At 47.0% G+C, this 26,944-nt stretch overlaps 1 protein-coding gene across 1 annotated transcript; it reads left to right on the top strand.

Annotated features, from left to right (window-relative positions):
* Positions 1-13,760: 13,760 nt before the first annotated feature.
* CAVIN1 (caveolae associated protein 1) lies at positions 13,761-24,909 on the top strand. The gene is made up of 2 exons (XM_042916684.1): positions 13,761-14,397; positions 24,148-24,909. The coding sequence occupies exons 1-2, from the start codon at positions 13,927-13,929 to the stop codon at positions 24,847-24,849; spliced, it is 1,173 nt and encodes a 390-aa protein (XP_042772618.1). The 5' UTR covers positions 13,761-13,926; the 3' UTR covers positions 24,850-24,909.
* The last annotated feature ends 2,035 nt before the right edge of the window (positions 24,910-26,944 follow it).

Genomic DNA, 26,944 nt, shown 5'->3' with positions numbered 1-26,944 from the left:
TGTCCAAAGTCCTAGTAGTGAAAGGTCAGCTCATGTTTGTTCATCCAACTTAAATTCCTATATGGGGCTTACAGGAGAGTATTAAAGTTAAGCCAAGTGTTTTGAAATACATATTTACTCAGTGTCTCTCCTTTCCATATGCTTCCTGTATTAGTTTCCTGGGGCTGCTGTACAAATTAGCACAAACTGAGTGGTATAAATAACAGAAATTTATTCTCTCACAGTCCTGGAGACTGGAAGGCTGAAACCATGATATTTCTGAAGGCTCTAGAGAAGAATCCTTCATTCTCTCTTCCTAGTTTGTAGTCATTGCCTGCCATCCTCAGCAGTCCTTGACTTGTAGGTGCATCCCTACTGTCGTTCCCTCTATCTTCACACGGCATTCTGCTCTGTGTGTCAGTATCTAGATTCAAATCCCCCCCCCCTTTTTTTTGAGAAAGAGAGCGCGAGTGGGAGAGAGGGGCAGAGGGAGAGAGTGAATCCCAAGCAGGTTCCATGCTCAGCAAGGACCCAGACACTGGGCTGCATTCCATGACCCTGGGATCATGACCTGAGCTGAAATCAAGAGTCTGATGCTCAATTGACCAAGCCACCCAGGCACCTCTAAATTTCTCTCTTCTTATGATACCAGCTATTGGATCAGGGTCCACCTTAATCCTCTACGACCTCATTGTAACTTGATTATATCTGCAAACATGCTCTTTCCAAATAAGGTCACATTCACAGATTCTGAGTGAACATGAGTTTTGGGGGATTACAGTTCAACCTAGTACACTTTGCTTACCAATCTTGGGAAGAAAATTTTCGTCTGTGTAATTTTCCAACTCTTCACCTGCAAGTAGTTGGCAGCAAACAGGAAAATTGTGATTTAAAATTTTACTTTCTGGGAATGCAAGCTGGTGCAGCCACTCTGGAAAACAGTATGGAGGTTCCTCAAAAAACTAAAAATACGATCCAGCAATTGCACTACTAGGTATTTATCCAAGGGATACAGGTGTGCTGTTTCGAAGGGACACATGCACCCCCATTTTTATAGCAGCACTATCAACAACAGCCAAAGTATGGAAAGAGCCCGAATGTCCATCGATGGATGAATGGATAAAGAAGGTGTGGTATATATATATGTATATATACATATATATATATATATACAATGGAGTATTACTCGGCAATCGAAAAGAATGAAATCTTGCCATTTGCAACTACATAGATGGAACTGGAGGCTACTATGCTAAGTGAAATTAGTCAGTCAGAGAAAGACAAATACCATAGGACTTCACTCATATGAGGACTTTAGGAGACAAAACAGATGAACATAAGGGAAGGGAAACAAAAATAATATAAAAACAGGGAAAGGGACAAAGCATAAGAGACTTATAAATATGGAGAACAAACAGAGGGTTACTGGAGGGGTTGTGGGAGGGGGAATGGGCTAAATGGGTAAGGGGCATTAAGGAATCTACTCCTGAAATCATTGTTGCACTCTATGCTAACTAATTTGGATGTAAATTAAAAAAAATAATAAATTAAAAAATTAAAAATTAAAAAAAATGTTTACTTTCATGGGGCGCTTGGGTGGCTCAGTTGGTTAAGCATCCGACTGCAGTTCAGGTCATGATCTCGTGGTTCATGAGTTCGAGACCCTCATTGGGCTCCTTGCTGGTAGCGCAGATCCTGCTTAGGATTCTAGCTCTCTCCTCTCTCTGCTCCTCCTCTGCTTGCACTTTCTCTCTGTCAAAATAAATAAATAAAAACTTTAAAAATAAAAAAAAGGAATTTGAGTTGTTTAAAAACATAAAATAAAATTTTACTCTCACTTCTCTGCATCCTCTGAGATGTTACTCAGTTTAATGATGGTTTTGTGTCTAGTAAAATGATTTTTTTGTTTTTCCCTTTTGTGTAAAAATGAACTCTAGTTCTTTTTTTTTTAATTTTTTAGCATTTATTCATTTTTGAGAGAGAGAGAGAGACACACACAGAGTGCAAGCGGGGGAGGGGCAGAGAGAGAGGGAGACAGAATCCCAAGCAGGCTCCAGGCTCTGAGCTGTCAGCACAGAACCAGATGCAAGACTTGAACTCATGAACTGTGAGATCATGACCTGAGCCGAAGCTGGACGATTAACTGACTGAGCCACCCAGGCACCCCAAAATGAACTCTAGTTCTTAAACTATTCTACCATGGAACTCATTTTAAACCAATTTCATGTATGTATGTATGTATGTATGTATGTATGTATGTATGTATGTATTTAAAGTAAGCTCTGTTCCCAACATGGGGCTCATGACCCCAAGATCAAGAGTTGCATGCTTCATCGACCAAGTCAGCCAGGCGCCCCAGGAACTGATTTTAGTGTTGAATGAGAGAATTCCCCTGCCACAACCTTTAGATGACTTATAATCTACCTTCGACCATCATTCTTGAAATACTGATTAGCAGTGTGTTTCCATAGAAGTGGTCCCTTTTGCCGTTTCACCCTTTGTTCCCCAAAATAACACGCTGCTTTTGCTTTCAAAGCCTCTCAATGTTTAAGATAAAAGTCTTTTGGTAAAAAGTAAAAATCTCTTCATAATAGATTTTGAGGCTTCCTTTGAAGCTCAAAGAAATGTCAGCTTCCTTTAGCTTTGCTAGTGATTACATCCACAAGGAGATATGAATGAGCCTGAGGCATGTGACATTTTATGTAACCCTCAAGACTCTTGTGACCAACACATGGGGCAAGGAACCTTTTAACTTTGAAAGTTAAGAATGTCATGGAAAAAAGCTCTTGATGAAATGAAATTTACAGAGAAAGACAAACACCATATAATTTCACTATATGTGGAATCTAAAAAACAAACAAATAAACAATTGAAAAGCAGAAACAGAACCATAAATACAGAGAACTGATGGCTTCCAGAGAAGACGGGGGTGGGGAGAATGCACGACAATGAGTGAAGGGGAGTAAGAGACAGAAGATTCCAGTTATAGAATAAATAAGTCATGAGAATAAAAGGTACAGCATAGGGAATATAGTCAATGATATTATAATAGCATTTTATCGTGACAGATGGTAGCTACACTTTGGTGAGAAGAGCATAACATATAGAGTTGTTGAATCACTATGTTGTACACCTGAAACTAATGCAACATTGTGTGTCAACTATTCTTCATTTAAAAAAATTTGGGGCGGGGGGGATGGTGCATGGATGTTTCAGTTGGTTTAGCGTCTGACTTGGCCTCAGGTCATGATCTCGCAGTTCATGGGTTCGAGCTATATTTATAAAATATATTTATTTTATATTTATAAAAGCTATATTTATATAGCTTTTTTATATAGCTTTATATATATTTTTTTATATTTATAAAAGCTATATTTATAAAATAAATAACATTTAAAATAAAAATTAAATTTAAATTTAAAATTAAAATAAATTTAAATTTATTTTAAAATTTTTAATGTTTTATTTTATTTTTTTTTTAATTTTTTTTTTAACGTTTATTTATTTTTCAGACAGAGAGAGACACAGCATGAATGGGGGAGGGGCAGAGAGAGAGGGAAACACAGAATCGGAAGCAGGCTCCAGGCTCTGAGCCATCAGCCCAGAGCCCGACGCGGGGCTCGAACCCGTGGACCGCGAGATCATGACCTGAGCCGAAGTCGGACGCTTAACCGACTGAGCCACCCAGGCGCCCCATGTTTTATTTTATTTTTAAGGAGAGAGAGAGAGAGAGAGAGAGAGAGAGAGAGACAGAGACAGAGCGCAGGCGGGGGAGGGGCAGAGAAACAGGGAGAAACAGAATCTGAAGCAGGCTCCAGGCTCTGAGCTGTCAGCACAGAGCCTGATGTGAGGATCGAACTCACGAACCGTGAGATATGACCTGAGCCAAAGTCGGACGCTTAACCAACTGAGCCACCCAGGCACCCCCCCCCCCCACCCCCCCTTGAGCCCCTATTTTTGTTACAAGTTTCTTTTTGCTTGGAGGTTTCGAGATTATGAATACAGGTGAACAATTATTTCTATTAAAAAATAAAATATACTTGGGGGGTGTTTGGCTGGCTCAATTGGTGGAGCATGCAACTCTTGATCTTGGGGTTGTGAGTTCAAGCCTACACATTGGGTGTAGAAATTACTGAAATATAAATTTTTTTAAAAATACACGTGTGCACACAAATACACACACACACACACACACACACACACACACTTTGGAACCTTAAAATTTTCTGGCAATATGTATATCTATTGACAACAAGAGACTTGAGTAAAAACCTGTGAGGTAAGTGGATTTTATTTCATTATTATCTGTTTTAGTCTCTCCAACCAATGTGAGGGTCAAACTCATGATGTGGAAATTAAGAATTGTGTGTTCTACCAACTGAGCCAGCCAAGCACCCCAAGGTGAGTGAATTTTAGAAGCTTTCTAGTCTTTAAATGTTTGGTAGATTTCTTCACTAAAACCACTTGGACCTGGAGATTTCCTTTTTTAATTAAATTATATTATATTTTAAATTATAAATTAAATTTCTTTAATAGTTCTAGAGCTATCCAAACTATTTGCTATTGGGTAAGTTGTGGTAATTGGTGCTTTTCAAGACATTGAAATGTGGAATGTTTATTTAGTCTCAAAATATCACCCTACAACATAACTTGCGTATGACAAAGAGGAAAAGAGTAACTTCACACAGGAAAAGTCCGATAGACACCACCTCACCACTGATCAAGGTTAACATCTCTAGCAATGGTCAGATCAAAACCATGTATCACCTGATTGAAGATGATGAGAAGACAGCATTCCCATGGTGCTATTCCTGCCCAAGATAAATATCCTAAATCCATCATGAGGAGACATCAGACAAGCCCGAATCAAGCAACATTCTACATAATAACTGTGGGGTAATCTTCAGAAAGGTCAAAAGGTCAAAGTTATGAAAGTCAAGGGAAAAATGAGGAACTGTGCCCCTAATTGAAGGAGACTGAGGAGATGTGACAACAACATTCCAAGTGTGATCTCAGATTGGATCATTGAGCTATAAAGAACATTATTGGGACAAATGATGAAATCTGATAGGCTGCTGAGAATCAGATGGTGAAATGTATCAAAGTTAATTGCCTGATTTTGATGGTTGTACTCTGGTTATGTATCAGAATGCAGAAAATGCATACTAAGGTATTTGGGTGATTAAGACATCAAGTTGTCAACTTATTCTCAAATGGGTCAAAAAAAATTTTTTTTGTACTTAAAAAAAACCTTTCTGTAAATTTTAAATAATTTAAAAATGTTGTAAATGAAACTTTTTTCCGGATAGCCTCTTGTCATTTTGATCACTCTTTTACTCTAGAACTCCTAAACATTGATGGATATATCTCATATACATTTGCATTGGATATCATCTACTTATTTGGGAATCTTTCTACTTCTTGAATGTTTATTTCCTCAATGAGATTATTGGGTTTTTTTTAAATTTTTTTTAATGTTTATTTACTTTTGAGAGTGAGAGACAGAATGTGAGCAGGGGAGGGGCAGAGAGACACAGAAACAGAATTGGAAGCAGATTCCAGGTTCTGAGCTGTCAGCACAGAGCCCGATGCGAACTGTGAGAACTCACGAACTGTGAGATTGTGACTCAAGCCAAAGTTGGACGCTTAACCGAGTGAGCCACCCAGGTGCCACTCAATGAGATTATTAAGCCGCCAAAGGACATATATTATGCTTCTATTTCCTTTGCATACCCTTATAGTATCACATAGCTGCTCTTAATAACCACTTGAAAATGCTAAATGTTTTGGAACACGAATTATCTGAATGGTTGAATTGCTTCTTTCAATATAAGCCCATTGAAAAACTTTAAATCATCTCTCTTAAGTCATATGATGGATCCAGGAACCAAATCTGTGCTGACTGCTCTTTCACACCAATCAGTGGCCTGTGGGATTCATGGAAATATGTGTCTTGGAAAAATGAGTCACTCCACCAACGCACAGCTGGACTCTCACACCCAGAGCACAATGAAAATGTGGAAATCTGAGTGAAACACAAGGAATCTATGTCGGAACAAGAGTTCACATTCTTCCTGCTCTGTTACATTGTGAAATGGAAACATGGTTTCCTGGGAAAAGGGCCAGATTTCACAAATTAAATGGCTTTGCTTAAATGTGCACAGCTGCTAAACACTTACCGTACTTATTGAGTGTCTTGTTTTGAAGATCTGCTCTTGATTCCAACTGGAAAGTTGAAAGGAAGCAGTCGGGGAGGTCTTCTTGTGTGCCACAGAATGGGTTTAACAGAAAGTTGTCTTGAATATCATCAGTTCTTGACTGGTTCAAGTGCATGATAGGGAAAAGTGTTATGCACATTTTTTGCCACCAATGATATGTCAACTTTGCATATGCACATGCAACTCTGACATGTCCCTTTACATATATGAACACATTTCATCCTCAAAACAGCCTTCGTATTTTTTATTATGGGAAAGTTCAAATGTAGGCAAAAGTAGAGAGAATAATATAATGAGTCTCTATGCACCTATCACCTTGCTTGAACAATGATTAACACATGGCCAACCTGCTTGTATCTGTATGCTTATCCACTCCCCTCAGACTTATTTTGAATCATATCCTAGATGTAATATCATTTCATCTCATCTGTAAATAATTCAGTATGTATCTCTTAATTCTAAAGATTATTTTTATTTTTATTTATTTATTTTAAAGTAATCTCTACATCCAACATGGGGCTCAAACCCACAACCCTCAAATCAAAAGTCTCATACTCCACTGACTGAGCCAACCAGGCACTCCCAAGGATTATTTTTTTAATTAATTTTTTTTAACGTTTATTTATTTTTGAGACAGAGAGAGACAGAGCATGAACGGGGGAGGGGCAGAGAGAGAGGCAGACTCAGAATCGGAAGCAGGCTCCAGGCTCTGAGCCATCAGCCCAGAGCCCGATGCGGGGGTTGAACCCATGGACCGTGAGATCGTGACCTGAGCTGAAGTCGGACGCTCAACAGACTGAGCCACCCAGGCACCCCCCAAGGATTATTTTTAAAGTATAACCATAATGCAAGTATCACACTTTAAAATTTATTAATAATTCCTTGATGTCAGCAAATATCAATATTCAAATTCCCCCAACTGTCTCATAAACCTTTTTGTTTTGTTTTGCCTACAATTTGTTTGATTGAATCGGGATCTACATAAGATCCAATACATTGTAATTGGTTGACTGGCTTTTCCTTTTTTTTTTTTTTTCCCCCTTTTTAAGTAAACTCTTTACCCAACGTGGGGCTTAGGTGTTGTTAGACTGATACAACAATTATAGAGTTCCCCATTCATTTCCATGTCAGAGTTTTAGCAGGCATTAATGATCATTATCTAGATCGTTATTTTACTAGAGGTTACAAAATGGTGACATTTCATCGCTCCACCTTCATTTATGAGCTGAAATTATTCTATAAATAAGTTCTTTTTTTTTTTTTTAATGTAAGCTCTACACCCAATATGAGGCTTGAACTCATGACCCCAAGAGCAAGAGTTGCATGCTTTATTGACTGAGCCACTACTAAGAATTTTCCCTCACCAAATATTTGGTAACTCTGAGGTACAATTCAAACAGAAAAGGCAGGATAAATGCTTATTTCTCTTTATTTCAAGTTTTTAGTAGAATAATTAGTTGGTTCTCTAGTATTTTCCAAGGTGATTCCCAAGGAGTTTTTTGTTTGTTTAGCATCATTATGATCTCATGAATTTAAACATATTTGATGTGTATTACCTGAAACCAAACAACTGGAAAAGTAAATTAACAATGCTTTTCTTTTTTTTTAACTTTTTAAAATGTTTTTTTAATTTATTTTTGAGACAGAGAGAGACAGAGCATGAGCAGGGGAGGGGCAGAGAGAGAGGGAGACACAGAATCCAAAGCAGGCTCCAGGCTCCGAGCTGTCAGCACAGAGCCCAACGTGGGGCTTGAACTCACGGACTGTGAGATCATGACCTGAGCTGAAGTCGGATGCTCAACCGACTGAGCCACCCAGGTGCCCCAACAATGTTTTTCTATGCATACTTTGCTACTTATATAAAGAAAGAGATCAATTACAAATATATAAACCAACATAAAGAATTTCTTCTTATTTTGAGAGAGAGAGAGTACGGGGGAGGGGCAGAGAGAGGGAGAGAGAGAATCCCAAGTAGGCTCTGCAATGTCAGTATGGAGCTTGATCTGGAGCTTGAACTCATGAACTGTGAGATCCTGATCTGAGCTGAAATCAAGACTCGGACTCATGGGAATGCAAGCTGGTGCAGCCACTCTGGAAAACAGTATGGAGGTTCCTCAAAAAATTAAAAATAGAACTACCCTATGACCCGGCAATTGCACTACTAGGTATTTATCCAAGGGATAAGGGTGTGCTGTTTCGAAGGGACACATGCACCCCCATTTTTATAGCAGCACTATCAACAACAGCCAAAGTATGGAAAGAGCCCGAATGTCCATCGATGGATGAATGGATAAAGAAGATGTGGTATACATATACAATGGAGTATTACTCGGCAATCAAAAAGAATGAAATCTTGCCATTTGCAACTACATGGATGGAACTGGAGGGTATTATGCTAAGTGAAATTCGTCAGAGAAAGACAAATACCATATGACTTCACTCATATGAGGACTTTAAGAGACAAAACAGATGAACATAAGGGAAGGGAAATAAAAATAATATAAAAACAGGAGGGGGAGACAGCATTAGAGACTCATAAATATGGAGAACAAACAGAGGGTTATGGGAGGGGGTGTGGGAGGGGTGATGGGCTAAATGGGTAAGGGGCATTAAGGAATCTACTCCTGAAGTCATTGTTGTACTATATGCTAACTAATTTGGATGTAAATAAAAAAAAGAAAATTAAAAAAAAAAAAAAAGAAAATATCAGCTTCCCTCAAAGCTATGTCAGGATGTCTACTAAAGATTTCATGGGACAATATCCAGATGCTAACTCATAGGTATCATGAAAATAAAAAATGATTTCATTTCCACTAGAGATGGGGCTTAAACAGTTCAATTATCTTAGAAAACTATTCCATCAAAACATTCGAAGATGAAAATAAGACCTGGTGTTAAAATCTATGATTACCATTAAAGGGTAATTAAAATATTACCAGGGATTCAGCAAGTATTTCAGGATAAGGATGCTTAAATCTTCTCGATCAATCTATTTTTAGATGTGCTTCCAGGTCTATATTCCTTTTTATATATTCAATAAATAATTTTTAAGAAAAAAAAAAAAGACTCAGACTCGTAACCAACTGAGCCAGCCAGGCACCCCCTGAATTGTACACTTTAAATAGGTGAATTATGCAATGTGAATTGTACCTCAATAAAGCTGGTTTGTTTTTTTGTTTTGTTTTGTTTTTACTTTTTTTTTGGAGCAGTTTAAAAACTGTGTTTTTTTAAAGAAAAAAATGAAAGGAAGAAAAAATAGCAAATGGGACAAGACACAAGTTAATGAACAAAATCTCACAAGGGTCAGGAGGGAGAGTTGCAAGGACAAACTGGTCAGTGGTGCTAAATGCTGCAGGGTTCAAATAAAATTAGAAAAGGAGAGGTAATAGGTAGAATATGGAGTTCATTAGTGACTTTTAAGTGCTCTTGTAGTAGAGAGGAAGCCATACTTTTGGATAAATAGCAAAAGTTTAAGAACTGAATTGGGGGTGAGGGATCTGTAGCAGCAGTTCTAGAAAACAATGAAATTTGAACAGTAGAAAACAGATGGACCCACACTTGAGGAGACAGGAAGGTAAAACCAATTAAGACTGCAGTTTTTGTTTGTTTGTGTGTTTTTGTTTTTTATTTTTAGGATAAGAGACCAGTGCATGATGAAGGCAGAGAAGGAGGAGAGGTTTTAGGGCATTTCCACTAATTTATTTTCTTGATGTTTATTAGGCCGCATCACTGCTTCCCTGAGACTAAAAACTCTCCCCCCACAGCAAATTTGCCGTGTCCTTTCAATGGTTTCTCGCACTAAACTATGCATAAATTAGCACTTAAAAATAATTTTGACTGTTTTCTGGCTCAGGAAAGCTACCCTATACATTAATGTTTGAAGGAGAAGAAAGGAAGGAATTTTTGAGGCAGAGAAACATACAAATACTATAGGCATTTTTTGTTTATGTCAGAGGGACAAGAATAGTGCCTATAAATCCTGGGAGAAAAACATCGCTGCTGTCTGTGGCAGCTGCGAGCCAGCTCCTGAAGACACATTCATCCCAACCACTTATTATTAACAAAACATACTGTCTACCCAGGATCGCTCCCAGGAGGGATCCAAAACTGAATGGAACATACTGCACACTGTGCCCCTCACACCTTACTGGATCTCCGTAAGTATATACTCATAAGACCTATGGCAGCACCACAGTAAGAGATGAACAATGCCTGGTTATCTCTCGCCCCAGCCCCACACTTTCACAATAAGCGTAGTTGCTGCAGGGTGAGGTGGGGAGGGTGTACCCTTTCTCCTTTCCACCTACAGACTCTCCCCTCTGTGAACCTCTCCCCCCTCTCCTAGAAAGTGGTGGCAATACTCCTTGAACTGCTGGAGCATTTTCCACTTTGTATAAGAAATTATTTATGCATATATCGCCCTTGTTACACTTTGAGCTTCTCAACAGGAAGGACTGGGCTTTATTAAATCTCCTTAAAGTCCCCAGTCTGGTAGCTGGCTCATGTGAAGTGAGCTTTCTGAACAAATGAATGGATGGAGGAATATGACAGAGCTCTGTGAGATTACAGTGGCTGACGTGGTTGTTATCCCCGTGTTCTTTTTCTGGGCCAAAGGGTTGTTTGTTTCCATCTCCCCATCCCTTTTACAGACTGCCTCAGCAGCTGAAAGTACACAATGGAACAGCATGCCTTTCAGCAAGTAGAGACAGCAGTGGAAAATGCAAAGCATCAACCCTGAATGCAAGCGATGGCATACTGAACACAATTGCAAATGAAGAGAAAGTGATTATTTTCACTGAAATGGAGTGAAGCCCTCTGGTAAGGCTCTTCTTGGGCTCCATTTGTTGGGATCAGGATTGATAAAGCCAATGCAAGAAGGCTCAGCACGCCCCCTGTTGGATTTAGCTGACATCTAGTAGGAAGAAGAGCAGAGAAACTTGTTGATGCACACGTTTCTTGGAGGTAGGAATGCAGGGGTAGGGCCCTTTCTGCAAAATTCTCTGTTAAGGCATCAGATGAGTCAGAGATGTATTCACTGGACTATCCCGGGACATAATTTGACTCATCCACAAACACTGACATTCCTTTTTGAAGAACAGAAATATTTTCCTAATGTGAAAGCCAGAATGGCATGGACTTAATTCCTTTTAGCAAGCATACAACCACAAAATCAACCACTAAAACTCCTCTTCAGTGTCTCCCTCATCTGCTGTAAGGTTTAAGTCGTAATGTCTGAATCTTCTTTGATACAGAATTGGCTAAATTAGTACATCCATACATTGGAAAACAAGTCAGTTCTACACGCTACATGGAACAATCTTCCAGGTATGTTATTAACTGAAAAAAGCAAAGTGCTGAGCATACATATGTAGCAGTATATTTAAATATGTATTTCTATAGAAGGTTCCACAAGAAAATAGTAACAGTTTGTATCTTGGGAGAGAAATTAGTTGTGCAGACAAGAGTAGAAAGAAAAGTTCTTTTCACTCCATTTCTTTGTGTCCTATTCAAAATATGTATCTTGTATGTCACCTGTGAAAATAATCTAACCATTTAAAAAAAAATAAGAAACTAGGCCACTAGGCTGGCTCAGTCGGAAGAGCATGTAACTCGGGGTTGTGAGTTCAAGTCCCACATTGGGGGGTAGAGATTACTTAAAAAAAATAAGAACCTTATGAAGGGCTATAAGGTTTTCTACTGTCACTCTTCTTTTTTCTAGAAGTCTTATCAATCCTCAACAGAAGCAACTTAAACTGCTATAATATTTTCTCTTAAATTCTAAAATAAATTGGTAATCTGTCAGTTCTTGCAGATATATATCTGCTAGTCATTGGGGCTATCTTGGACTGTCCCAGATACACTGAACTCTTCAGCTCCTTTCTGGCTTGGTGGGTTCTCTGAATGGATTGTTGTGGTCTAAGGCCCCACTGGGCAGTTTTTCACTCTTCCTAATGATAATGCATGCCAGACTAGAAGTGACCTTTTGCCAAGGCCATCATCTATCCAGCTGGGGAAACCCAAGCTTGGTTTCCTAACCAGGGAAAAGGTTTGTAGCTTTTCTGGGGGAAAGAGGGCTGGTGTCACTCCAGGGAACTCATGGTCCAGTGCTGTGCTGGAGAGCAAAATGGGGGAGCACGGGCAGCCTCTTTTTCTCTAGACTTCTGAGTCCTCCTTGGTTCTGGTCCTTGGTACCCATCACGGTTGAAAATATATCTGTAGTCAATACTCAGGACTGCGTGCTCAAAACCAGCATGCATGGGTGGCCATGTCTGCCTATCCCTGTCTCAAAGAAAGGTAGAGTGTTAAGGTAGAAAAAGCAAGAGAGGAGTCCAGGGGCCTGATTAGAGCACCAAGCACCAAGCCAAGGCTAACCTGTGGGTACTTCTGGCAAGTCACTTGCCCTCTCTAGGCCCTCGTGTTCCTGTCTGTCAAATGAGGAGGTGGGATTTGATGATCTCTCTTATTGCTAAGGGCCAGTCTCTGGATCAGAGAGGTAGATAAACTCCTAGGTCCTGCTCTCTGAAGTTAATGTCAGCTAGGCCTCTGGCAGGGAGAAACACAGGAAAAGGTGATTATTTTTAATATTTGTTTATTTGGGGGAGGGGAGGCAGAGAGAGCAGGACAGAGGATCCAAAGCAGGCTCGGAGCTGACAGCAGAGAGACAAATGCAAAGCTCAAATCCATAAACCATGAGATCATGACCTGAGCCAAGGTCCCATGCTCAACCCACTGAGCCACCCAGGTGCCCCGGAAAAGTGGTTTTTAAAGAGAGTGAGAGGTTGGTAAAAGGCTTTACTTCCTATTTTACTGTCCATCTCACTCCTACTCTGTTAGGAACTTCACAGCCCCTCACCAACTAATCTAAGTTCTCCCTTCCCCAAACCACCCCTCAAGCTTTTATTATTATTATTTTTTAAGATTTTATTTTTAGGTAATTCCTACACCCAAAGTGGGTCTTGAACTCACAATCCCAAGATCAAGAGTTCCATGCTTTACTGACTGAGCCAGCCAGACACCCCAGAACCCTTCAAACTTTTAGAACACTGGGTGGTAACTTGGTCGTGGGGGAGGTATTGGCACCTTGGAAAATACTGTGAAAGCCATGGATTTTTTTCCCTCTCAAAAACTGTGCACAGGCAAATACTATATTCTCCACACGATTTTAGGATCTCAAGTTCTATTTGACTCCCCGCTCTAGAACTTCAAAGGCTGAGGTGGGTTTGTGGGTAAGCAAAAAAAAAAAAAAAAAAAAAAAAAAAAAAAAAAAATCGGGAGGGAAAAGGAGAGGCCCACTCTAGGACCTGTTTCCCTTTCCAGCTCACATTCCTCCGCCCCAGTCCCGCTGCGCGGCCTCCGCTGGCAGCCGAGGCCCTAGTCTCCGCTCCAACTATTCCAACCATCCTGGGAAGGGTGGGGCGCTCGGCTCTTGGGTCCCCCTCGGTCGCCCCCCTTCCCCACCATCGGTCTCCCCTTCTGCCCCGGTCCCTCCCTTTCTGGGGTGGGGCCAGCCAATGGGCGACGAGATTCCGGGGTTTGGCCCGGGAGCCCGGGAGCTCACCGATTCCCCGCCCCACAGTTCTGGCCACCGTCCCGGTGCGCACGGACGTGGCTCGAGTTTCCTCGGCTCTCCGCTCTTTCTCGCTTTTCCCCCTCCCGCTCTTCTTCCTCTCCTGGGCTCGGGCTCCAGCTCCAGCTCCACCCGGCCGGCCCCGCACGGCTCCGGGTAGTCATGGAGGACACCCAGCTCCATATCATCGAGCAGCCGCTTCCCGGGTACCCCGAAGTCGGGGACCCGGGGTCCTCCCCTACGGGGGCGCCAGCGGCGGAGGAGACGTCAGGGGCCGGCTCCGAGGAGCTGATCAAGTCAGACCAGGTGAACGGCGTGCTGGTGCTGAGCCTTCTGGACAAAATCATTGGCGCCGTCGACCAGATCCAGCTGACCCAAGCCCAGTTGGAGGAACGGCAGGCGGAGATGGAGGGCGCCGTGCAGAGCATCCAGGGCGAGTTGAGCAAGCTGGGCAAGGCACACGCCACCACCAGCAACACCGTGAGCAAGTTGCTGGAGAAGGTGCGCAAGGTCAGCGTCAACGTGAAGACCGTGCGCGGCAGCCTGGAGCGCCAGGCAGGCCAGATCAAGAAGCTGGAGGTCAACGAGGCGGAGCTGCTTCGGCGCCGCAACTTTAAAGTCATGATCTACCAGGTGAGCTGGCGGGAAGGACCGCGCCCGGCCCAGCGTCTCCAGGGCTTGGGGTGGGGGGACCTGCCCGCGGTGCTGAGCTCCCGCCAGCCTGGCCTGGCCCGGAGGACCCACCCTCCTTCCGGCGAGCGCCGCTAGAGAGGGGTGGGGTGGGTGGCGGATTTCTGTGGGGCGCGGAGGGGCGCGCTGTGCACCCCGTGCCTGATCACCTAACCCCCTCCTTCGGGTGACAAACTCGCAACCTAGTTAGGGGGCTGGACTCGGGGACGCTCCCCATCACAGACCGCTCCCAGCTCGGCTCTGTCAAGTCTACCTACTTGGCGGAGGTTTTGGGAAAAGCCAGGGGTCCCTGGCGGCCGGTGGGCCCGCTGTAAACGGACACTGGCAGCGCGGCCCGGGTTTGGGGCCTCCGGCGCTGTTCGCCCGATATAGCGGGTGATTCAGGGCTCAGGCACGCACCGGCGGGGGCTGCGCCAGGCGAGGGACGCGACCGCCAGCACACGCCCCCGGACCCCGCGCCCTCGCGTGGGCCTCGGCTACCGCCGCGTCCCCTCGCTGCGATCTGCCCCTGGCCCTCCCGGCACTTTCAGGACCTTGAGGATGCTGGCAGCGCGCCCGAACCCTTTGCCGGATGGAAGCAGGCGCGAGGGGAGGGGGAGCGGGGTGCGTTGTGAGAAGTGCAAGAGGGCCCCGGCCGGTCCCGCAATCTAGGCGCGGAGAATCACCCCGCTTGCCTCCCTGACCGCCTAGCAGCGGGCAGACTTGCGGGAGGAGGCTGGCGCGCCCCAGGCCCCGCCCAGGCCGCTTGTTGCTTCCTATGCACCTCTCCTGGTTTCTCCCGCCCTGTTAAAAATGTGGTTTTTTTTTTTTGTTTTTTTTTTTAATCATAACCCCAAATAAACCTGGAAATTTCAGTGTTGCTGGTCCTCTCCGCTTATCTCTCCCCGATCCCATTAGAAGTGGGTCTGAGCTAAGGGCTTGGTGATCTTTGGTGGGGTGGGAATGTGCCCAGTGTCGCCTGCTCTGCTTCCTGCAGGCCTGGTTGCTGTTCCCACCCCAAGGAGGTGAGACCAAGGGGGTGAAGGGGTTAGTCTATGCTCCCTCTGCCCCTTCCTCTCCCTACAGAAGGAATGTAAGGAAAAGGAAGGCTAGATTTCCCACACCCCCTAGGAGAGAAAACCTGTCAGGGATCTGTGGTTTCACTGACTGCACCAGGGCCTGGTCAGCCAGGTTCTGAGTAAACCTCTGGGATTCAGTGAGGTCCTTGCCTTGGTCTCTCTAGGAGGAGCTAAGAGAGATGCAGTGTTTGAGACCAGTAGACACAGGGAGAACGGCGAACTGGCACCTGAGGAGGTGGTGTTGGGACAGAGACAGAAGTGGTACTCTCCCCCTCCTTCGAATGCCCAGGGACTCCTCCCAAGTGGCTCAAGAAGTGAGCCCCCCTCCCCCAATATAGCACCATCTCGTAGAAAATGTTTGTCTAGAGCTGTTTCCACTTACTCTAACTGCTCCAAGGAATGTGTGTGTGAAAGATTCTTAAAAGAGATCGGATTAGCACTGGGGGGGGGGGGGGGGGGGACTAAGGAAAGAACACCCAGGGGTCCGGGACAGCCAGCCAGCTCTTTTCTCCAGAGCCTTGTGTGCTAGAAAGTTGCCACGAAGGGCTTGGATAGGTTACCCTCCTCACTCTAAATATCTCAGACCGCAGAACCTGGAAAAGTTCTCGGCCTTGAGGTAAACCTGTCAAAGGTTGAGATGCTGAGAGAAGGGCGGGTACTGAGGAGAAAAACTCCTGTGCAGGGGCCAGTGGCATCGTCATGACTCCCTTTAGCAGCTGGCAGGGTTCTATACACCTTGTGTCTGTGGGGGTGGGGGAAGGGGGTCTAATCACAGGGTGGCTTTGACTGCATCTGAACTAAACCAGGGCCAGTGGGAGGCAGAAGGCTGAGGTAGAAAGAATGGCACAAGCCGGGGACCTAAGCCCCCAAACCACAGGAGAGATAACTAAGAAATAACATGGTTCTAACCTGGAGAGGAGCTCAGAGGTAAGGAAAAGATTCCAGCAACAGGGGTGGGGCTTCCCTGAAACAGCACTTTCCTGAGCTGCAGAGCAGATGTCCCAGGTAGGGGTGAGGGTGTAGGGTACTGTGCTGCTAAAGGAAAAGCATAGGCTGCTCCTCCCTGAGTCTGGATGCCTGGGAAGAGAATGAGGTAAAAATAGCTTTGCGCCTTGGCAGACCTAATAGGGAAGACTGGGGGCGGCGGCATTTATGGTAGTCAGGCTGAGGGGTAGGATGCTTGAGTGGCCAAGCTGAGACAGAGGCTTGGAGAAAGGCCTGGGAGAGTGTGAGTTCTCCAGAGTGGCGACAGGGGAGGGGATGCTGTATTCCCCACTGCAGATGTAGGAGGTGATGATGTGGCACTGGGGGCAGGGTGGAGGGGAGAATGAAAGGAGGGAGAAGGCCCCCGCTGTGGGATCAGGTCATCTGGCCGCCTATATTTTCTTTCTGGGGGATAAAGAAAGGAATGACTTATGTGGCTTCACCCCATATTCAAGGAACTGCTAGGCGCAATGAGTTCATAGGTTAAGTTTATGTTTGATCCCCCCACCCCGCCACCATGAAATTCAGCACCCTCCATCCCAGGATATCAGAGCCTCCACCCTGAACCCACTTCTGAGTCATTACTGTCCTCTGGCATTTCCCTATCTCCCTAACAAAAACTAGCAGTTTGGCATCCCTTCCTATCAGGTGACACCTGGCTAGGCAACAGCCAGTGAATGCAAAGAGCAAATTCTACCAGTGGCTAGGGGTCAGCGGACTGAGAACTAACTACTGGGAAGATCAGGCAGATTGTGGGCACACCACAAACAGGAGGGGTAGTGATCATTAAAGAACCAACTCTTCCTGACAATGATTTGGATACTATTAGTGTTTAGAGCACAGAAAAGGGGGCTAAAATGGAAAGAAATTTTCTGGAGCAGTTTTGATGGGACAGTGACCTACACATGGACCCATCAGACCTACTCCAAGGGCTTGAGGATAGAACCAGGAAGCACTTAAGGGATTAAAGGCTCATGGGCTTTAAAGGCGAGGGCACCAAGGCTGGAATGAGGGCTTGTTGGCTTTTCCTCCCAAATCCTAACCTAACTTCTAGCTTCTTCCTGGACTTGAAGCAAATCAGGGCTCCCTCGATCCAGAAGAACTCATAAGCTTTGTCCCCAAATATTCTAATGTGGGGCTCTTGTCCCTCTCATCCCTCTAAGCCTAGTGGCCACGGAAAGAGTGCTTACCACATCCTTCCTCAAAAAAGCGGAGTTTTTCCTGGTCACTGGCTCCAAAGCAGGAGGGTATTTTGGGAAGCATTCCTAAGACCAAAGGAAAATAATTCTCCTCCCTCTGTTTTTTTCCCTTTCTTTTCTTTCTCTCTCTCTCTCTCTCTTTTTTTTTTTAGTAAGTAAAATGTGACTATTGTAAAGGTCAAAATCAAAAAGGGATGCAATGGCACAGAGTAAGCAACTGATAGAAATGAGAGGATACTGTTGCTAGGCAACCTACCTCAGAGATGAGGGGTGGTTTGTTCCATTTTATTGAACCATACTATTGTGAATATTTCATTATTCTGTCATTACAGACTTTTAAGCTGGAAGATACTTCAGGGATCATCAATTTCTGCTCTTTCATTTTGTAGCTGGGGAAGTGGAGGCCCAGAGAGGGGAAGTCACTTGCCTACTGTCGCTGAAGTTAGTGAGGGTCAAAGCGGGGGCAAGAATCCAAGTGTACCCCTTATTCTGCTATATTCTCTATTCCCCAATTCCTCCTTCCATTCCTGGGCTCTGCAGCAGAAGTCAGGGTGCAGGTTATTCCAACAGAGGATTAGTTCTGGCTCCTTCATTCTGTAAGGGAGATAGCTGCAGGGTTCTGGCACTCAGGCTACTGTGTGTGTGTGTAGACCGACATGTGCACACATATGCAATACTGGCTAAGAGTGGCTAAGGTTGGTGGCCATTAGCTGCTCAGCCTCATAGTGCCGAAGTAGAGGCAATGACCAATGACAGTGACCCAATGACAGTGGGAGGGGAGGGGTGCAGAGGACAAGGCGTGGAGCTCCCTGGCCAGTATGGGGGTGTCCCCTGGCATGGACTCTGCATCTAGTTATGACAGGACCAAGCTGGCTTTCTCCTTGGCCTCCCTGTCACTTGCCCCTTCTCCTTGTACTCCACAGGGTGGGCTGGCATCTGCTGCTTTGTGTTTTTGTGGCTGTAGGCCCCTACCCTGTCACTGGAGTCTGGTGATGCCCCTAACTGTCCCTCTCCCTGACTTCTGATGGTCCAAAGCAAGAGTGGCAGCTCAGCCCCTCAGAAGGGAGAATAGGCGCTAACACTAGGTCCCCAGGATGTAGGACCTACATAGGTTCCCACCTGTCATAAAAATAGCTTGGTTTTTTTCCTGATTTCTCTGTGCATTTTAGGCTTTGATATCCCAGGCGTGGGGAGGGGGAGGGGTGGCAAGGGAGGCAAGAGGTGGGGATGTGGCCAAAGGGAAATAGCCAGAACATCCCTCTTCCAAGCCCCTCCCTCTCCTTATCCAGGGTGGCACCCAGTGCCCACCCTGCCCCAGGGGAATAACAAGAACTGGGATCAGCAGCATAGGACTCTGAAGACAGTGGAGTTGTTCCCCTACTCGCCTTCTTTTTCACTCATCAGAGCCTCCACAGCTAGAGTCAATAACTGGCCTCTTAGAAGACTCCTTTTCCACCCCCAGCAGCCTCTTACCCCCTCACACCAGCCTTCAATAACATCATCCTAAGACCACAGCTGGGTAGGGATAGAAGGTAGGAGGCCAAGGATAGGACTGGGGAAGATTCTAGAGGGAGGGAGAGAGGCGTCTGTTTAAATTGTGTTTATTAATCATGGGCTTGAGTGTGTCCCACTTTCAACCCCAGGGCCCTTGTGATGAAGCATTTAAAATGTGGTTCCTTTCCATCCTAATACATGTTGTACTCCCCTCCCCCTACTCACTAGCTCCAACTCCGCATGCCCACTAAGGTCTCTTTCTCTCAACCCCATCCGCACCCATCTCAAGCCCCATTTAAACCCCTTTTCCTCATCTTAGCCCAAGAAGAAGCTGAAAGCACCCTCTGACCCGGCCACACCCAAGATCGTGCCTTTTGACCTTCTGCCTGAGACTGAGCCCTTTGATCTGAAGCCTGAGACAGTGCCTGAACTCCCACCCTTTGACCAGACGCCTAGGACACTACCCTATTACCCAGAGCCTGTGCCTCTGCCCACCCCAGAGGAGCCAGCAGCCGGTGGGGGCACTTAGGGTCTCCGGGGTGATGTGGGCATGGGGGGTCACTCCAGTCCACCATCAGCTCACTGCCTAGCAGTGGTCAGTGTCTGGATGGCAGGCCTCTTCCAAGCATGGGTGGGTGGCGGGCATTGTGAAAACGCTCTCGCATTATGCAGAGTTCAGGGGAATGTGTTGTGTGCAATGGGGTGGGAGGTGAAGGGACGGGGCCCTCCCCTACCTCTTGGTTTCTGTCTTAATAGCAGACACTCCAAACACCATCCTTGAGCTGCATCCAGTGTTGCCCTGCATGAAATTGCATGAAACTGTGCCATGGCATCTGATTCTCCTTCCCACTCCCCTTCTGACTCCTCCTCTGGGACAGGCCAGCTTGGCTCAAAGCTTCTCTGGAGAGGGCCCTCATGAGGCCCAGGCCTGGGGTCTGTTCTGTGCCCTGTCCACCCCCTCCCTGTAGCTGAGGAAAACATTTACACTGATTTTTTCCATTTTTTTTTAGAAAATGTTTTGCAAAGGGATCCCTTATGTTTGCCAGATCCTGCCTTGGGCGGGGCACCCAAAAGCTGCCAACTCCGAGAGGCCGGATGGAGGGGCATTTTAGCTGCCTCTGGCTTGGATCCTTTGGCTTCCCTATAGCACAAGAGTGTTTCCTCAACTTTTTCTTTCTTTCTTCTTCTTTTTTTTCCTCCCATAACCATCCTTCTAAGGAGTCTTTTTAGACGTTCTTTTCCCCCAGTCTCCTCCTCCACGAAATCTTAATACTACAGATATGCTATGTATCTGTGTATGCACCGGGACTCTGAGCACTACAAACTATTGCACTAAAATCCCCCCTCCCCTCAATAATCCATTTCCACCCTCTTGGGGGCAATATTACCCCTGTTGAGAATCCTGCTCTAACAGAAAGGACCCTTTGCCTTTGGTTTCTCTCACCCCTTGTCTCAGCAATCTAAAGTAATGATCCTGAGTTTTTACAACTTTCCCTCTCTTCCACCTCTCCCCAAGTCTAGTACCCTCTTCTAACTTAGTCTCTGAGCAGATCCTAGGTCTCTGAATTAACTCTCCAAAGTCGTCTTCTCTGGCCATTCCTGGGCAGAAGTTGGGGACAGAGCTCTAAGCTAAGAAAGGCTCCTGGGGCGCTTGGCTGGCTCAGTCAGTAGAGGATGTGACTCTTGATTTTGGGGTTGTGAGTTCAAGCCCCACGCTGAGTGTAAAGCTTACTTAAAAAAAAAAAAATTTTTTTTTTTTAAGAAAGAAAAAAGAAAGGCTCCTACTTATATCCATATGACATTGTCCCCTTTTCCCTGACAAATGTGAATGCCTGGATCAGGCACATAATAGGTGCTTGATTAAATTGTAATCATATTACAGTCTTCTTCCTAAGCCAGAGGATCTTCAGTTTATACAGCAGGGTTGGGGAGAGGAGTAGAAGGGGCGGGGAGCCTCCCTGGGGCTCCTGAAACTCACCCTGGACTGGTGCCTTCCTGGGTTGGAGAGCTATGTGTGCTTGGTGGGGGGCAAAGGGATCTATGCATGCTTTTGCTCAGACCTGGTCATTAAAGGTAACTCTGGAAACCAATCCTGTTGGGAGTGGTGGTTTTGTTTAATAAAAACGTGAAAACAGAACACACAGAGACCTCCCCCCCTGCCTGAGGCCCTTCCTTTGGTGAAGGAGCTCTGCCAGGGAAGTAGGGGTGGGACAAGGATGCCTGGCCAGTGTGTGGCCCAGGGTGAGGGGAGGTGCTTTGGAATTGTGTTGGTAGTTGTTGTAGCAACAGGCAGGCTGGGTGGGCCCAAGACAGCACTCCAAGGCTGTGAGTCATAGGGGAAACCTGGCTTGGAAAGGGGGAGAAAAGAGAAAATCCATTAATGGAGGAGAAAAGCTGAAGTCATGGTGGTATACCCTTTCCAGAGCCAGTCTACTGGACACTGTCCAGGGACTTAGGTTGAGTTGTTTCTTCCCCCACCCCAGGGACGTTCCACCAAGAAGGCAGCTCCTCCGGTGTAAACCATCACTCTGGAGGAGACCTACAATGAATGGGGTTATTATATTCCCACATACGTTTCTGGACTGGGGGAGACACCTCCAAATCCAAGAATAAACCTCCTTTCACTGGGAATACTCCCTGATGTTATATTTGAGACTTTTCATCAGAAACAAGGAAGATGGAATTGGTTACAAGAAGCCTGCAACGCTGTCCCTAGCCCTGTTCACTTCCAAGTTCAGCTGGCAAACACCTTTAATCTAGGAAGCCAGAGGCCAGGAAAACCAGTCAGCTCAGCCTTTAGGGGGTGGGGAGGGACAGGAGTGGGTGTGGGAGGGGGGTATCAGGGATGCTAGGAGTGGGGCAGGGAAACAATGTTGATTTGTTTTCCAGCAGCTGGGACTGTTTCCTGATTATTCCCCGCCCATCACCCTAATCCTTCCCTACCCCATCCACATTGTCTGAGCTTAGTGAAAGGCGGGGTTCTCCACTACCCTTTGGTGGAGCGTGTGTGGGGTTTTAGACAGGCTTGCGAAGGAGAGATCAGAGCTGAAATGTTTTTGATAGTGGAGCTGCAGGTAAATGCTGGGTGGAGAGGGATGAAGAGGTAGCCTGGAGTTTCGATCATGGAGAGTCGTAGAATGGTGTGTAAAAGAGAGGACTCAAATAGCAGGCAGAGAGACATGACTGTAAAGAGGACACCCAAAGGGTACAACTGCAAATGAGAAGGAATGTGAAGACAGGTTGGGACACCCTTATACTGAGATCAAGGAAAACACCCTTCAATGCCTCTGTGAATGATAAGAGGCAGAGGGATGGACAGAATGACTACACCAAGCCAGCTATGGCAGGTGGAGACTACAAGTCCCAGCATGCCCTGAGCCCAGATCACCTTGCCTGCTGGGAGGTGTAGTTGAGTAATGAGAGCTTGAGGTGGCTTGATGCCCAGCACTGCTGTGCCCAGTTTGGGAGAAGAGGTGGAGCTAGCTTTCTGTCTTTGTCCTTGCTAATGCTATTGACAGGGAGGGAAGGAAGTTGGGAGGGGGTGTTCCTAGTTTTCAGTGTAAACCAGGAAACTCTGGCGGGGATGTGGATGGGAGGGAAGAGGAAAGAGGTTGGGGGCTGGGGAAGGAATTTCTGTAGCAGGTGGCTCTGAGATACCAAGTGGCGTGTGTGTGTGTGCGTGTGTGTGTGTGTGTTATGAGAGGGGTCAACTCATGTTGCCTCATTTTTCTCAGATGGGATTTCCTTACAATTCTGGGAAACAATCTTCAGAAAACCCTTTGCAAAACGACTGTCTCTCATTCCTTCATCTGAAGTCCCTAAAAAGAGTCTGGGCCAAAGAGATCTGGGTTTATGTTTATGTTCTGGGTTGTGCCCTCTTTCCCTTTCTATAATCAGCCTCCCCTACCTTCTTGTGGGGGATGATCCTGGGATTCTGAAATGTTGGCCCAGAGTCAAGACCTTGGAAAATCTTCCCAGAATGGAAAACAGTGTTGGTGCTAGGTACTCCCAGGGGAAGAGGGAAGAACTGGCTCTGAACTCCAGATCTCAAGGAATCTGGGACCACTACCCTATTCCTGTCTCCTTGAGCTCCAGTCTGGGGGAAAAAGACACAAGAATGGAAAAAGTAATGCTTCCCTTCCATTCTAAGGCTGGGAAGTCAGAACCATTAATGTCCATGTTGGGGAGAAAACATGCTCTTGGCTGCCAGCCAGCCAGCTTCCTCCTCTTTCCTCCTTCAATTTCTACAATGGGGGGGCGGGGGAAGGGGGGGAATGACCACTGCTGGAGCAAATCAGTATGTGGAGGTCAAGGGTGGGGAGCATGAGCGCAGCACAGCTCTCCTTCCCTACAACTGGTTCTGAAATTATCTGAGGCCTGGGAAACGCACTCCCTTTATCTTGCCTTCAAGCTACCCTACCTGGGGGTCACCTGACACTGGCTGTGAACTCACCCCCTCCTACCTCCACCCCTCAACCGCGTCCCAAACCCCTTTGCGTTTTGGCTTGGCTAGAGCAGTGTGGGACTCCGTGCGCCAGAGGGCGCTCTGCCCATTCCCAAAGTTAAAAGTTGTGTTCCCTGGGACGCAATTGGTAAGGAGTGGTTTTCCTATAAGGTGGGGGGATGTAGGGCATAGGACAGGGTTGGAGGGCTGCAGAGATAATCAGCCCCAGCGCAATAACACTACAAGCCAATCTCTGACCGGAAGCTCGGTTCCCTCCTCGCCCTGTCTGCATAGTTAACATTCATTCAACACATTTTATTGGACACCGACACAGTGTGTCCAGCTCAGGGTCGAGGCTCTGGGGTTACACCGACGAAGGAGTCAGGCCGATTTCACGGCTACCAGGCACTCCACAGGAGCACCCCCACCCTGCCTCCGGTTCGTCCAGTGTCCCCCACGTCCCTGCCCAACCCTCCGCTCTGCCCCTCACCTCTCCGCTCCGCTCTCCTTTTAGGATGAAGTGAAACTGCCGGCCAAGGTGAGCATCAGCAAGTCGCTGAAAGAAGCGGAGGCGCTGCCCGAGAAGGAGGGCGACGAGCTGGGCGAAGGCGAGCGGCCCGAGGAGGACGCGGCGGCGCTCGAGCTGTCCTCCGACGAGGCGGTGGAGGTGGAGGAGGTCATCGAGGAGTCGCGCGCCGAGCGCATCAAGCGCAGCGGCCTGCGGCGCGTGGACGACTTCAAGAAGGCCTTCTCCAAGGAGAAGATGGAGAAGACCAAGGTGCGCACCCGCGAAAACCTGGAGAAGACCCGCCTCAAGACCAAGGAGAACCTGGAGAAGACGCGGCACACGCTGGAGAAGCGCATGAACAAGCTGGGCACGCGCCTCGTCCCCGCCGAGCGACGCGAGAAGCTCAAGACCTCGCGAGACAAGCTGCGCAAGTCCTTCACGCCCGACCACGTGGTCTACGCGCGCTCCAAGACGGCGGTGTACAAGGTGCCGCCCTTCACCTTCCACGTCAAGAAGATCCGCGAGGGCGAGGTGGAGGTGCTGAAGGCCACCGAGATGGTGGAGGTGGGTGCCGATGACGACGAGGGAGGAGCGGAGCGCGGCGAGGCGACCGACCTGCTGCGCGGGAGCAGCCCCGACGTGCACACGCTGCTGGAGATCACCGAGGAGTCGGACGCCGTGCTGGTGGACAAGAGCGACAGCGACTGAGCGGACGCGGGGCTCTGCCCAGGAGGCCGCGCCACCCCGCCCCGCCTCTCCCTGCCCCCTCCCCACGCCTTTCCTCTCCCGCCCCCCCCCGCCCCCCCCCCGCCCCCCGCCCGGAACTTTCTCTATCGCATTCTCTTTCGGCCCCAAACGGGCTGAGATGTTTCTAAATTGACAACGCCGCCCCTCAAGGTGCACCCCTCCAAGTCTTAAAGCTGTTAAGATGGGAGAGGGAGGCAGCCTCCTCTACGAACAGCCCCAATTTGGGCATAGTCTGGGTGGGAATGGAGAGGGGGAGTGATCCGTGTCCTGGTCGTCCAAGTCAGGGATCTTAAAGGAAATTGCTGTCATTTCCATGGTTGCCCCACCACCCCCCCTTTGGGGTAGGCTGCCTTCCCCCTAACCTCCACCTCACACTCACAGCCAACTGCTGTCATTCCTGCTCACTGAGCTCTTTTTTTCTCATCCTGATCCCTGGAGACTTCAAAGCCAAAGTTACCATAAAAGGAAAGAGTGAATCTCAAAGAGGACCCTTGCCCACACGGAAGCCCCATACTGGAAGGACTTAAAAGCAGCTTTTGGGAGAACCTGGGGCAGTGGGGGAAGAAGGCAGAGTGAGCTGTGATTCTGGAAAGAGAGTCTAGCACAGGTGGTATCTGTAAAGCATCCCAACAAGGAAGCCTGGAGCTAAGTACCACCCTGGGGAAGGAGGGCGCTGGTGTGGAGAACACTTACATGTTTATGCATCCGCAGCAGCAGCACATGGCTATGGTTTTAGGAAGGAGAATGGGAAATAGTAGAAAGTGGAAATGGGTGAAGAGAGGAGAATTCTCTTCATTAGCAGCCTGAGAAACACAGGACGAGAATCCCATCTTAGAGGGGTTCTCAGAGGACAGCAGGACAATTTTCAGAATAAGGAGGGAGGACAGTTATGAGAAAGCAATGATCCAAAGGGAAGAGAGAGGGAAGCCTCACCTTTGTCCCTTAACTGAGATGTGAATGGCGGTGCCCCTTGTGGCAGCCCATGTCTCAAAGTCCAGAAAAGGAGGGTCCCAGAAGGGGGCAGCACCAGACTGTGGAGAGCTGGGAGTTAGGAGGGAGGCAGCCAGGAAAAGAGAGCAAGGTGCAAACCGCCAGGGCACCAAGCTGAGAGCTGGAGGGGGGAAGGGGAGGAGAGTGTATGGAGCAACCCAGCCTTGGCTCACTCCTGGCAGTTTCTTCTCAAGATCCTTCCCTAGAGCTAGTATCGGAGCTGCAAAACTTGTCAAGCCCTCCTTACCCTTGTGGGTGCCTCTCCTGGATCGGTGGTGGTGACAGGGATGCTACTTCCAGTCCGAAAGCCTGATTTCTGTAGTCCACTGACAGGTTCTTCTCTGGACACTTCAGTACTCCCTGTTCCTCCCCAGTAAAGGTGGCTTGTCAGAAGGTAGGACAACTCCCTTCCCCCTCAAGCACAGCCCAGAGAGAGCTGAGGGCTTCCTTCTCCCCCACCTCCTCTGCCTCCTCTTCCCTGCTCTGCTTTTTAGAATTGCAGCTAATTGTTTTAAGGGGTGGAGGGAGGGAGCCTGGGGACACAACTTTTTTTTTTACAATACAAAGCTTTGCTTCTCTCCCCTCGTTTTCTTGGTTCCCTTCTCTCTTCTGGATGGTTGGAGACTCTTCAGCTGAGGGAGGATGGGGATTGTGGGACAAGGTCCCTTGGTGCTGATGGGCTGAGGGGCCTGAGTTGTGGGCAGATACAGTTTCCTGTGGGCTCTGGGGAGCCTGTCATGTTGCTGTGTCCTGGTGAGCAGCCCGACCAATAAACCTGCTTTTCTAAAAGGATCTGCGTTGGATTATATTCTCTGAAGGCAGTTACATAGGCTCAGTTGCAGAGGACAGGAGGGGGCCAGGGAGGGGAAAAGGGAGACGACTGTTGGTATAAAGTTATTTATTTATTTATCTGTTTAGGTGGAGGCGGGGGAGGGAGAAAGAATCCCAAGGAGGCTCTGCACTGTCAGTGCAGAGCAAGACGCGGGGCTTGAGCTCACCAACGTGAGATAGTGACCTGAGCCAAAATCAAGAGGTGGATGCTTAGCTGACTGTGCCACCCAGGTGG

Source organism: Panthera leo, chromosome E1 (assembly GCF_018350215.1).
Source record: "Panthera leo isolate Ple1 chromosome E1, P.leo_Ple1_pat1.1, whole genome shotgun sequence".
NCBI classification, from domain to species: domain Eukaryota; kingdom Metazoa; phylum Chordata; class Mammalia; order Carnivora; family Felidae; genus Panthera; species Panthera leo.
This window is presented reverse-complemented; position numbering and strand designations above follow the sequence as displayed.